General features: G+C 37.3%; 1 protein-coding gene across 5 annotated transcripts in view; it reads left to right on the top strand.

The window, feature by feature from the left end:
- Dnah3 (dynein axonemal heavy chain 3) overlaps nucleotides 1-13363 on the top strand; it is a 166242-nt gene that overhangs the window by 81214 nt on the left and 71665 nt on the right. For all 5 annotated transcript variants that reach the window (XR_007342671.1, XM_048789601.1, XM_048789600.1 and 2 more), the window contains 4 exons: nucleotides 1462-1562; nucleotides 2483-2588; nucleotides 4364-4493; nucleotides 10105-10350. Coding sequence is in view for 4 of the 5 variants with exons in the window: in XM_048789601.1 (XP_048645558.1) it covers nucleotides 1462-1562; nucleotides 2483-2588; nucleotides 4364-4493; nucleotides 10105-10350 (583 nt within the window). In the remaining variant the exon portion in view is untranslated. The remainder of the gene's footprint in view (nucleotides 1-1461; nucleotides 1563-2482; nucleotides 2589-4363; nucleotides 4494-10104; nucleotides 10351-13363) is intronic.

Genomic DNA, 13363 nt, shown 5'->3' with positions numbered 1-13363 from the left:
TCATGAATCTAGAAATGGGGATGACAATGTCTACAAAGTGTTGTTAGGAAGATAAGTTAATATTTGCAAACTGCTTATCATAGTGCCTGACATAAAGCAAGCACTGTAAACTATTGCTTAAAATGAAATTATAACGTAAAATAAAATGTATCACTACTTCAAATGAGAGTTCCTATGCTAAATAGGTGCCATTATCAAATCAGAATATATTTTAAAACTGTTTGCTGTCACAAGAATACACATTAGTCATGTTCTACAGTGGAAGTACTAATTATCCAAATTATACATGTTAATTCTAGCATGTGCATAATTTTGATGATATAACATAAAAATAGGAATGTTTTATTATATGATATGGGTTATACTATGTAAACTAATGTATCTGTTGGTCTTAAGTATGAAGAGAGGGGCTGGGGTTGTAGCTCAGTGGTAGAGCGTTTGCCTCACAAGTGTGAGGCACTTGGTTCAATCCTCAACACGACCTAAAAATAAATAAATAGCCAGGCATGATGGTGCATGCCTGTAATCCCAATGGCTCCAGAGGCTGAGGCAGGAGGATCGTGAGCTTAAAGCCAGCCTCAGCAATGGTGAGGTGCTAAGCAACTCAATGAGACCCTGTCTTTATTTAAATACAAAATAGGGCTGGGGATGTGGCTCAGTGGTTGAGTGCCCCAGAATTCAATCCCTGCCTTGTACCAAAAAAAAGAAAGAAAAGAAAAAAGAAAAAGAAGAAGCATTAAGAGAGTTATAATCAGGGAATTCCCTAATGGTTCCTCTCAACAACTATAGTTTGATATAAATCAAACTATAGTTCAGGGTGGTCTCTGTTACTTTTATTTATATTCAAAGATGACACAGCTGGGGTGTTAGCCCCACTACAGTTGTGACCTTTCTGGAGGTGCATGTAGTGATATGGGCCAGGTAACATGCAGGGAACTTTTTTACTACAAATTAGGAAGAGCAGCAGGGACCTGTGGTGTTTTCCCTTCTCCTTGGGAGACCAGGGCCCAGGCTTTTTTTTTAGGACTTCATGGTGTCACCTGAGCCCATGTGGGCAATGGTGAATGAGGCACATATTCTGAGGCTCACCTTTGTGTTTGCACCTCTTTCTACAGGATGTGCCTGCCAAATACTAGGACTTCCAACAGTCTTCCATCCCATTCCAAAAGAGATTTATGGAAAGATTCTTATCACTGTAGCCATGGACTAGTCCATTGGCAGGGTTCAAACAGAATCTTGTCTGAGAGATTTGAGCAGATAAAACAGGATGAGGATGTGCAGTTACGTCCTATGTTAAACTAAGAGAAAGGGGCTTAGAAATGACTATGTGCCAAGCACATAATAGGTACTCAACATTTGTGGAATGCATTCAAACCAGCTCTGCCTCCACTGAGATCTTTCACTTGCAGATGGAATTTAACCCCTAGGCCTGTCCTCCACCCCTCTGCTTTACCCTTTCAGCTGTGTTTAATGAGTGGGGAGATTATCCAGATGACCACCAAGATGAGTCTGATCTTTGAGCCAGCCGACCTTGAACAGGCCTCTCCTGCCACCGTGAGTAGGTAAATCAGCTCACACTGGCATCCAAGCCCTAATCAGGAAATAAGCTCTGAAAAGCCACAAATGTGACTAAGCCCTACTGAACGTATTTGACATTCACTTACACGTGTCATAAATCAGTCGTTAATCCATACTAAAATCTAAAATCAAGCCAGTACTTTGGAAAAGTGTTTGACTTTCTCTCTAATAGTTCAACTTCCATTTGCCCATGACCCAGCAATTCTGCTCCTAACTATATGCCCAAAAGAGACTTACTATGAATAGTAGGAGACCTATAAAGAATATTCACAGTGTCACAACTCACAAAAACAAACATTTAGAAACAGGTATAATATAACTGAAGGATAATGTAACCAGAAATTGTGATATACATATCATGCAAAATAAACGGAGCTGCTCTGACATGCAACTGTACAGATAAGTCTTAGTAAATATATTAAGGATCAAATCACAGCAATATTATGTATAAAACTAAGTCCACAATATTACCTTCAGCATGGTACCCCTGTGCCTTATAGTTATATGTAATATAACTATATATTCATCAGTGCATTATAGTTATATTTAATAAAGGGGTTCATTTTGACATGATCATACATGCATGAATTATAATTTGCTCTACTTCAGTCCCCACTTAAATTGTTAAAAATCACTAAAATAAAAATGTATCTACGTATACATTTTAGGAAACACATAAATGTTCTAAAACTATGTAAGAAGGAAAGAAGTCAAGGTTCAAGATGCTGCGTCACTGCAGCTGGGGACACTTAGGGGAGTAGGACAGGGAGATCATGTGGCTAGATGAAGGCCATTGTCAATTCCACTAAGGCCTAGAATAGTGCATAAAATACAGCAGATGTTCAATACAGGTTGGCCAGTGTTGCTAACAGAGAGCACCAGACTGGTTCTCTGTGCTTCCCAGGTGTGGGATGATCTACATGGAGCCACTTCAACTAGGCTGGAAGCCCCTGAAGGATTCGTACATGGACACTCTGCCCACCAGCCTCACTGAGGAACACCATGAATTGGTGAGACCCACGGGCCCCTTTCCTCCCATCCCACCCCCATTTCCCTACTCATCTACAGAACCTTCTAGGTACATCTTCATCTTCGGAGTTCCAGAATGAAAGAAGGGGAGGGATTCCCTGCCTTCCTCCAGTTATCTTGTTTCCTGTCTTCCTGCCATTTTTTCCCCCAGATTTCTTCTTCATGTGATGAGGATGGAATGGTGCAGTCAATTCTCCCCATTCTTCCACCTTCTCTATCACTTCTCAGCTCCCTAGTGGTGAATCCTGAGAAATGCTCTTTATGTCACCCCTTCCTCCATTATCATCCTTTCCTCTATTGCCTGTAAACAGAAATGTCTGTAGAAGTTGCCGTAGAGTTGGACCCTGTTAGGAAGAGTCATGTTCCTCTCTGTTGCTGATCCCTATCCCTGTAACCTATCCTCTACCTCTCCTTCAAAGAGGAAGCTAGAACCAGAGAGATGTTCTCCTTGCAGCTACTACAAATGACAGTTCCCTTCTTCCCTTCCTTAAAGAGGTAGAAAAGCTCAGGTCATAGATACATAGCTACACTCTCAGGCGAGGGAAGGAGAAAGGGACAGCCTGTGTTTGTGGTGCCTCTTGTCTATTAATCCCTGTATTAAGGGACATCCTTAGGAAAGTCCCCACAGAGGGAGACAAGAGTTGAGTTCTGTCCCACCACGTGGATACTGTTACCATGTACATATATGTATAATATGTACAAACACATGCATTTGTAAATAGATACTTGTCCACATGTACATTCAGGTACCAGTCTACACACACACACACACACACACACACACATACGCACAGTGAATGCTACCAAGGCCCATGCTTGTAAAGTCCTTCATGATCTCCCCAATGTCCTTTTTTCCCCCCTTGTAGTACTAGGGCCTCACACATGCTAGGCAAGCACTCCACCACGGAGCCATACCCCCAGCCCATCCCCAGTGTCTTCAGCTCAGAGCCTCAGTCCTTATCAGGTCTCGCAGTACTCTGTTACCTACCCCTGGCTGCCTCTACAACCTCGTCCCTCCAGCTCATTCCTCCAGCCATTCTCCCTTGACTTCATTCTAGAAAACTCCAGGTTTCACTATGTCAAGGCTTTTGCACTTTTTATTCCTCATAATAGAAATCTTGTCCCAACTCATTTCATGGGTTAGTCCTACCTTCCCTGACCAACTGTCATTTGTTTCCTGCAAATACTTTCCATGATCTATAAGTATTTTATTTTATTTCCTTGTTTGTTTTTTTAGTTGTCTGTATTCCTAGCTTCTCAGATTGTAAGCTAGCATGGACTTCGCCTATCTCATCCATCATTTATCCCCAGCACTCTTACAATGCATTTAGTAGATGCTCAATGAATATTTGTTTCCTGAATAAATACAGATGCTCCTCAGCTTAAGATGAAGTTATCTCTCAACAAATCTGTCATAAATTGAAAATTTTGTAAGTTGAAAATGCATTTTATTCACCTAATCTACAGGACATTAGCAACACAGCACACTATAAAATATTAGTGGTTTCTCCCATGATTGCAGGATGGACATGGAGCTGTCTGGCTGCTACTGCTCAGCATCATGACAGAGTGTCATACTGAATGTCACCAGCCCACAGAAAATAAAAATCAGAATTTGAAATATTTAAATTTTGAACCTATGCTCAAAAGTAATCAGCAGTCTTACATCCCCAGCCTCCTGAGGGGGACCAAGCTCTTAGTCTTCAACTCCCTTTTTGATAACATCTGCCAATCTCACACAGCTTTCTACTCTCAGGTCAATGACATGTTCATGTGGCTTGTCCAGCCCTGCCTGGAGTTTATTCATCATCATTGTAAATTTGTGGTTCAAACATCTCCCATCCACCTTGCCTTCTCAATGATGAGACTGTACTCCTCTCTGCTTGGTAAGTGCCACCTACGGGTCTTAAGCCACATGAGGGTTGGATGCCCTCACTCCCTTTTGTCCCACTTGAGTTATAATAGGAACAGCTGATTGGCCAAGAATAAGTGAGACTTTAAATTTTAGATAATGGAGGGGGAAAAAAATCCATGTGTTTTGTCTTTATCTGATATTGATTGGCGGGGATGAGGGGGTTCTTGTGCAAGTTACCCCAGCCTCAGGTTCTTCAACCATACAATGGAGTAATAATTTCTGTCCTTTATTTCACAGAGATATCCCAGAGGGAGATGAATTTAGATGAGACATATGAATAGATCTCAGGAAAAAAAATTATGAAAAAATAGGAAGTTTTTACATGTTAAGAAAACTTACATAACAAAAATGTAAATTCACAAAATACATAAATACACCGTAAGAGAACCAATCGTGTTTGGAATATTTGAAACAATGGTTCTGTGATTTACCTACTACCCAAGGTACAATTATACATCTTAATAACAGTGGCACACGAATCAAACTTGGCTGAATTCCAGTATGAATGACAAAAGACATGTCCATTAGGAGGACTTCTATTGGATACCATTTCTTTTTCAAGAGGATGCAGAACTCAAACTCAAGATGAATCTTTTAAAATATTTTTTTCTCAGCACATTTCTTCCCAAAGCATATTGTAGTTGTAGTTTTTTTTTAATGTGACACAGTAAACAGTTAAGTGGAGAATTTCTACATGTTATTTTATTTTCAAAAATTAAATTTTGAGGCATTTTTTCAGAAGCATACCAACTATGTATATAATGCCACTTATTTGCATTATTTTTGGTGAATATTGCATGTTTTCCTAACCTCTCTCCACCATCCTGATGTAATATCTCCTGGAAAAGAAGGCAACACCATGAGAAATAGAGTCATTGTCCCCCATCATAGATGATCTCATCTCTTACTTTGCCAAATCAGTAATGGTGGAACCTCTCAGAAGTCCTCAGATGCACACAATGACTAAAAACTGGAAGCTGAAACTTGAGTGCACATGGAGATGATTTCAGAAAGTACAGAGTACGCAGGTCCTTCACCTAGCTTTCCTTAATGTTAACATTTTACATAGCCAAGGTACAATGATCGGAACAAGGAAACCAATATTGGTGCTCTTATACTATTAACTATATACTTTTTTTGAATATCACCAGTTTTTTCACAGATGTCCTTTTCATATTCCAGTATTCAAATCAAAATCTCACATTGCATTTAACTATATGTCCCCATAGTCCCTGCCACTCTGGTAGTCCCTCAGTCTTTTCTTTTTTGATAACTTTGCCACTTGATGAGTACTGGCCAGCTATTTTATTGAATGATTTTCAATTTAAGTTTGCCTCACATTTTCTTAGAATTAGATTGAAGTTATGCATGTTTGGTAAGAATACTGAAGAAATGGTGATGTACATCTCTTATTACTAATAAATGTTCTGATCAAGGTTAACTTTGGCCAAAAACACATTTTTTGTGTGCTTTGTTTAGAGAAAATATTTGGAAACTATGCAAACATCTATTTCTTCTCAAACTTTACACCCACAGATTTTGAGCATCTATTGGTGCATCTTGCCTATAACAATTATTATGGCGCTTGTCTAATGATAATTTTCTATTTTTATTCCTTCTATATTTATTCATCAGGATTCTTCTAGAAGGAAGAGTATTCTTCATCCCCATTTATTTATTCAATTGTTTGTGGATCAAAATATGTACTTATGGATATTTATTTTATTCTACAGATTATAATACCATGCTGCAATTAATTGTTTTGTTACTCAAATGGCTTTAGTCATTGGGAACTCCTTCAGGTTGGCTCTTGTGTCTTTTTGGTATGTTTCTATCCTTTTTGAAGCATGTCCTTGTTTTCTGATATTTCAAAATATTCCAGGCCCATCTTGTGATTTCTCTGGCTCACCCTGTAATTAATGACTTCTCTAAAGAGCCCCAGTTCTTTATTCTGAAGAGTGGTATTTAGAAACCAGACATTGGGACTAAAGGTGTTCACTGTTACTGAAGAGGGACATCAAATACTTTTATGTGCTGCTGGGAGGAAAGAAGCAGAAAGGCTGTAGGGACTGACTTTGGTCAGAAGACTCAGGTGATAAAGTGCAGCCAACCCCTGGGTAACCACGGGCAGCATGGCTGTAAGGAAAAGTATCTAATGGGAGGAAGAGGAAGAGGAGGAGTGCTGAGAGGAAGGGGACAGTATTTATCTAATTATCATGTTTTTTCCCTTGGGTCTATTCTTTGACCTGAAAGGGAAGTGCACTGTGCTGCTTTGCTACTCAAAGTAGCATTTACAAGAAATATTGCATCACCTGGGAGCTCATTAGAAAAGGAGAAATATGGACCAACTGAAACAGAGCCTGCAATTTTACAAAATCCTGGGTGATCTGCATGTATGATTAAGTTTGAGAATCATAGGAGAAGTCATAAGGAGCTTGGGCTTTGGAGTCAGCCAGATTTAGATTCACATCTTAGCTTCAGCATGTCTGTGATCTGTAACCCCTGGTGTTTACAAGCTTTAATTGATTCATCTAAAAATAGAAACAACCATACCTCTTTTATAAATCTGTTTTGTAAGTTAAATAAGAATATGCATTGGGAGAGAGTATTTTGTAAAGATGAAGGAGTAGGAAGCACGAGAAATCAGTCTCCCATCTGGACAACTGGCCTGGCAGAATCTTTCCAATATAACTATTTTGCAATTCTGGAGTCTATTCCAAGGCTTGCAACTCCAGGGGAAGGCCTGGATAGTAAATTGCAATTCATTTTCGTCAATTTCAGCTTTTAGCATGGTAGCAGCTACCCTTCTCCACCCCGCAGTGCTCTGGCAGGAGCTATGCATGTGTTCCAGGATCAGCCTGCACGTAGGATGTGAGAGTCAGGGTGGACAACAAGGACCTTGTCCACCAGATGTCAGGGATCTGCTTCTGATTGCAGAGGTACAGACACTGCACTCCTTACCCCCATGATTGTCAGTCACATCACATTGGGATGAATAACTTCCAAGAAACTTCCAGGGTCAGCCCCCTTCTCCCCGCTAAATTTTTCTCTTTTACTCTTATAGGAACTAAACATTTAGGGATTAGGACATTCAAAAACAGCCACATATACAGAAAAAATTGGAAACTCACTATAGATAACCACAGGGGAGAAAAATGTAGTCTTAGGAAAAAAATTGAGAAAGGAAGGAAATGCTGGAGAGAGATATTGGCCAAATTATAGTTATACTGCGTGCACGTACAACTATGTAACAACAAGTCCCACTATTAGGTACAACTATAATGCACCCATAAAAAAAGAAAAAACCCTGAGAAGACCTTAAATTTATAATTCTGTATGATCCCTAAAACAGACACAGCTGCCAAAGGAGAAAAAATAAAAGAAAGAGAAACTACTTCATCATGCTTAACGTGAAAGACTGAAAGCTTTTCCTCTTTGATCAGGACCAAGACAAAGATGCCTAGTCACACCTTCTACTAAAAATGGTCCTATGGTGGTTCCAATCTTAGGTTTTTTTTTTCATTATTCAGATAATTTTATCAATGTTCTTAAAAACATCATTTAGAATTTTTAGATAGGTAGTTTGCTTTCTTTTTTATATTTTTAAAATTTTAATTTGTTATATATGACAGCAGAATGCATTACAATTCATATTATACATACAGAGCACAATTTTTCATATCTCTGGTTGTACATAAAGTAGAGTAACACCATTTGTGTCTTCATAATGTTCTTAGGGTAATGATGTCCATCTCAATCTACCATCTTTCCTATCCTTCTCCCTTTCCCTCTCTCCTCCCACCCTTTGCTTTCCAGAGTGGCCATATAAATCCTACTCCTCAATATATATATCCAAACAATCTAAAATCAGCATACTGTAGGAATACAGTCACATCAGTGATCAGTATTTATAGCAGCACAGTTCACAATAGCCAAATTATGGAACCAGCCCAGATGCCTGTCAACAGACAAATGGATTTTTAAAAATGTGGTCTATACACCAATAGAGTTTTACTCAGCATAAAGCAGAATGAAAATATGGCATTTGCTGGTTAAATGGATTGAACTGAAGAACATGCTAAAGAAAATAAGCCAGAAGTTAAGGGTTGAATGTTTTCTCTCATATGTGGAAGCTAAATCAAAATAATTGGGGTTTGCAAGGGGAGAGAATCCCATAAAAATAGATCAGTTGACTAGAGGAAGGGGATTGAGAGGAAAGGAGAAAAGATGGGAAAGGGGAGAAATGTTAGCTGGACCCTTCCTAATACCATATAAAAATTAACCAAAATGGATGAAAGATCTAAACATGGAGCTAAAACTATAAAACGAACAGAAGAAAACATAAGGCAAAAATCTCATGACACTGAACATGGCTGTGATATCTTAGATTTGACTGAAGGCATAGGCAACAAAAGAAAAAAAAAGAAAACAACTTCATCAAAATTTAAAGCTTTTTATGTATCAAAAGGCATTATTGACAGATTTAAAAGACAACCCACACAGAATGGAAGAAAATATTTACAAATCATATATCTGATAAAGGATTAATGTCCAGAGTACAGAGAGAACCACTAAAATTTAACATAAAAATACAAACAACTTAATTAAAAGGATAAAAAACTTGAGTAGACATTTCTCCAGAGAAGACATACAAAAGGCCGATAAGCACCTGAAATGGGTCAACTTCAATAATAATTAGAGAAATACAAAAATCATACCCATTAGGATGGCTACAATAAAAGACACAGAAAATAGCAACTATTGGCATGGGTGTGGAGAAATTGGAACGCTCATGTACTGTTGATGGGAATTTAACATAGTATCCTGCCATTGAAAATCATTTGGTGGTTTCTCAAAAAAAGTAAACATAGAATTATCATATGATCCATATTTTTCACTTATGGGTATATTCCCAAAATAATCGAAAGCAGGTGCTCAAATAGATATTTGTATACCCATGCTTATAGCAGCATTATTCACGATTTCCAAAAGGTAGGAGCAACTCAAATGTCCATCAGCAGATGAATGGATAACAAACTATGGGATAATCATATGACCTAGAATTCTTCCTCAAAAGGAAGAAAATTCTGACACGTTGTACAACATGGATGAACCCTTGAAAACATTATGCTAAGTGAAATAAACCAGTAACAAAATGACTGTATGATTCCACTCCTCTGATGTACCTAGAGTTGTCAAACTTACAGAGACAGAAAGTAGACTGCTGGTCATGTAAGGGGTGGAAGGGAGATGGGAGGGCAAGTTACTGTTTAATGGGTTCAGAGCCTCCGTTCTGCAAGATGAGTTCTGCATATCAGTGGCTCGATGGTTGTTCAATATGAATTACTTAAGGCCACCAAACTGTACACTTGCAAATGGTAAAGATTTTATGTTCTGTATATTTTACCATGATAAAAACTGTGTATGGTTAAGGATATGGAATGTGATGGGCACTCAGCCAATATGAGTCACCTCCCCAGGTCCTTTTCTAGCCCAAACCTGTTATTTACATCTTTCATATCCATGGTACTCTGCTGCCAGTCTTGAGCTTCCTTTTTCTTTTTCTTATTCTTTCCTTTTAGATGAAATCAGAGAAATTGATAAGGAGGACTCCGAATTATTTGAAAGCCTATCAAATCAACAGGTCTTCCTCTGGCTACAAGGACTATTCCTCTTTTCTTTGGTGTGGACAGTGGCCGGTACCATCAATGCGGACAGCAGAAAGAAATTTGATCAGTATTTCCGCAACCTGATCATGGGCATGGATGATAAACACCCAAGGCCCAAAAGTGTCAAACTCACCAAAAACAACATCTTTCCAGATAGAGGTAACTCAGTACTTGTTTGTTATTCCTGTTATAATAGTTTTAAGTATGTGTCCCAAAACCAACCAAACTGCATGAATCATGTGAGACCCCTTATAAAAGCTAAGGAAGGTTCTATAGTCTTGTGAGTGGGTTCACTTCTCCAGGGCTGGTCTAGATATGTAAGAGGTGGGTGGTCCTGATATCATCGTCTTCTAGGATATTAAACTGCTTCTTTAATTTAGAAAAAGTAATGTGACAGCTTGTGTTGGTTTTTTGGGGGGAGGGATTACCCATAATTTCTTAATAGAATGAGAAGTTTCTACACTTTTGTTTTCTTACACTTGTCTATTCCTCTCCTCTTGTGTTTACATACTTCATGTCATGGTAATTATGGTATTATTTCTCTTAATTTTTGTCATTATAATCTAGTATATTCAGATATTTCCAATTTTGCTATATAATCTTCAAAAATGATAATTTTAAGGGCTACAAGTATTCTATGTGTGTGACATCATTTACCAAAAGAAAGATGTTTCTTTTAAGTAGATTTTATTGCTTTTTCCAACCATCCAAGTAATACATTATTCAGAGTTTAGAAAATACAGAGAAGAAATAGAAAAAAATTAAGATCAATAGGAATTCCATCATCCAGAAATGTCACTGTGTGTGTATATGTGTTCAGATTTTTTCTGTATTTCTACAACATAAGGAGGATCATACTATAAATACTTTCCAAAAAGCTTTACTTTTTATGGCTGTAAAAAAGAGCATATAAAGAGCTATGAGGAAACTCCCAGGACTGACAGTAATGTGTATATTAAGAGAACTGGTTTACATAGTATTTTCAAAAGCTTAGAGAATGTAGGCTTAAGAGGTAGGCATTTTATTATATGTTAGTTTAAGATAGGCATTTTATTATATGTTAGTTTAAATTTTATTATATTTGTTTAAAACATAAACAAATCCTGAATCTTTGAATCATAGTTAATGATATACGTGCTGAAGTCTTTATGGGGAAGTATAGAGGTGGGCTTTAATTTATTTTGAAATGTTCCAAAAAAGATAAGATGGATTAATGAGTAGATAAAGGGACAAAGAGGAATGTGATAAAACAAGAAAAGCAAATGGTAAACTCTAAGAGGTAGTTATCCAGTGCTCACTGTACAATGTTTTCAGTGTTTATGTATTTTTGATATTTTTCATAACAATAAAACAATGAATGAGCAAATAGGTTCCCTGCCCTGTACCCCACACTCTCACCTGCACACCTGGCACATTTCACGTAATGCATGATTACCTGTTAGCCTAATTGCATGGAGGCCCCATACATTTCCATTAGTTGGGTGATAGTATATTCATTCACTCTTGGTTTTGGATGGTTTATTTTTATCTTAGTAAAATACAAATGACATAGAGTTTACCATTTTAATAATTTGAAATTCAGTGGCAGTAAGAACATTCCCATTGTTATGCAACCATAACCACCATCCAAATCCAGAATTTTTTCATTTTCCCAAACTGAAATTTCATCACCATTAAACAATGATTTCCCATTGCCTCTTCCTCCCTTTCCTGGCAACAATGGCTCTACTTTCTGTCACCAAATGTTAGATTACATTGGGTACCTCATCTCAGCAGAATTATATGGTCTATGTCCTTTAGTAACTGGCTCATTTCATTTAGCATAATGTCCTCAGTGTTCATCTGCGTTGTAGTACATGTCCTTTAAAGACCTAATAATATTCTATTAGATAATATACCACTTGTTCATTGCTGATATATAAGAAAGCAATTGAGTTTTGTATTTTAATCTTATATCCTGCAGACTTTGCTATAATCACTAATAAGTTCCAGGAATTTTTTATTGATTCTTTAGGATTTCCTGCATACTTATGTCATCTACAAATACAGTATTGTTTCTTCCTTCGTGTTATTTTATTTCCTTTTCTTCTCTTACTCCATTAGCTATGATTTTTAGTATGCTTTTGAATAGGTATGATAAGTGAAGACATCATTATTTTGTGCCCAATCTTAAAGGAAAGCTGCTCATTTTTTGACTCTTATCTGTGGTGCTATCTGTTCAGTTTGTGGATATTCTTTATCAAATTGAGGAACGTCCCTCTTCTCTTTCTAGTTTACTAAGATGAATGCTTGGGTTATTGATTTTAGATGTTTATCCCTTTCTAATAAATGTAATTAACACTATAAATTTCCCTCCAAACATTATGTTCACTGTATCTCACAGATCTTGAAAAGTCGTATTTTTATTTCTGTTTAGTTCACAATATTTTCAAATTTCTCTTGAGACTTCCTGGATTTGTATGTCATTTTGAAGTGTGTCATTGAATCCCAAAGTATCTGGGGATTTTCCAGGCATCTTTCTCTTATTTCTCTTAGTATAATTCCATAGGTTTGATAGCATACATTGTATGATCTCTGTTCTTTTAAATGTGTTGAAGTGTTTTATAGCTAAAAATGTGGGCTGTCTTGGTGAATGCTCCATGTGAAGAGAAATGAATGCTCCATGAGAAGAATGAATAGTCTGCTATTGTCAGATGGAATAATCTGTAATGTTGATCCAATCGTTCAATTTAACTATAGTCTCACTCATTCTCTTACTGTCAATTACTGATAGAGGGGTGTCAAAATGTCCAACTATAATATTGAGTTTGTTTGTTTCTTCTTGAAGCACTATCCGTTTTGCCTCATGTATTTTGTCTTTCTGTTTACATTTGAAATGTGATAGAATCTAATCAAAATTTCTTCTTTTTAGTGGTGCTGAATTTTTTTTTATGTAGCAGTAATTTGTTTTCCAGTATGTTCCTTATTTAATATTCTTTTGTAGGTTTTGTTTTTATTTTGACAGACTATGTTTAGATGTTAGTTTTCCTTTCATTTACTCCACTTAGGATTTGATCCATCCTTTTAGGCAGCAAGGAAAATTTTTATTCTTTGGCTTTCATCTCTATATTCTCTCCTCCCCCCCATCTCTCTCTCTCTCTCTCTCTCTCTCTCTCTCTCTCTCTCTCTCTCT

This window comes from Marmota marmota, unplaced genomic scaffold, assembly GCF_001458135.2.
Source record: "Marmota marmota marmota unplaced genomic scaffold, marMar, whole genome shotgun sequence".
Taxonomy (NCBI): Eukaryota; Metazoa; Chordata; class Mammalia; order Rodentia; family Sciuridae; genus Marmota; species Marmota marmota.
This window is presented reverse-complemented; position numbering and strand designations above follow the sequence as displayed.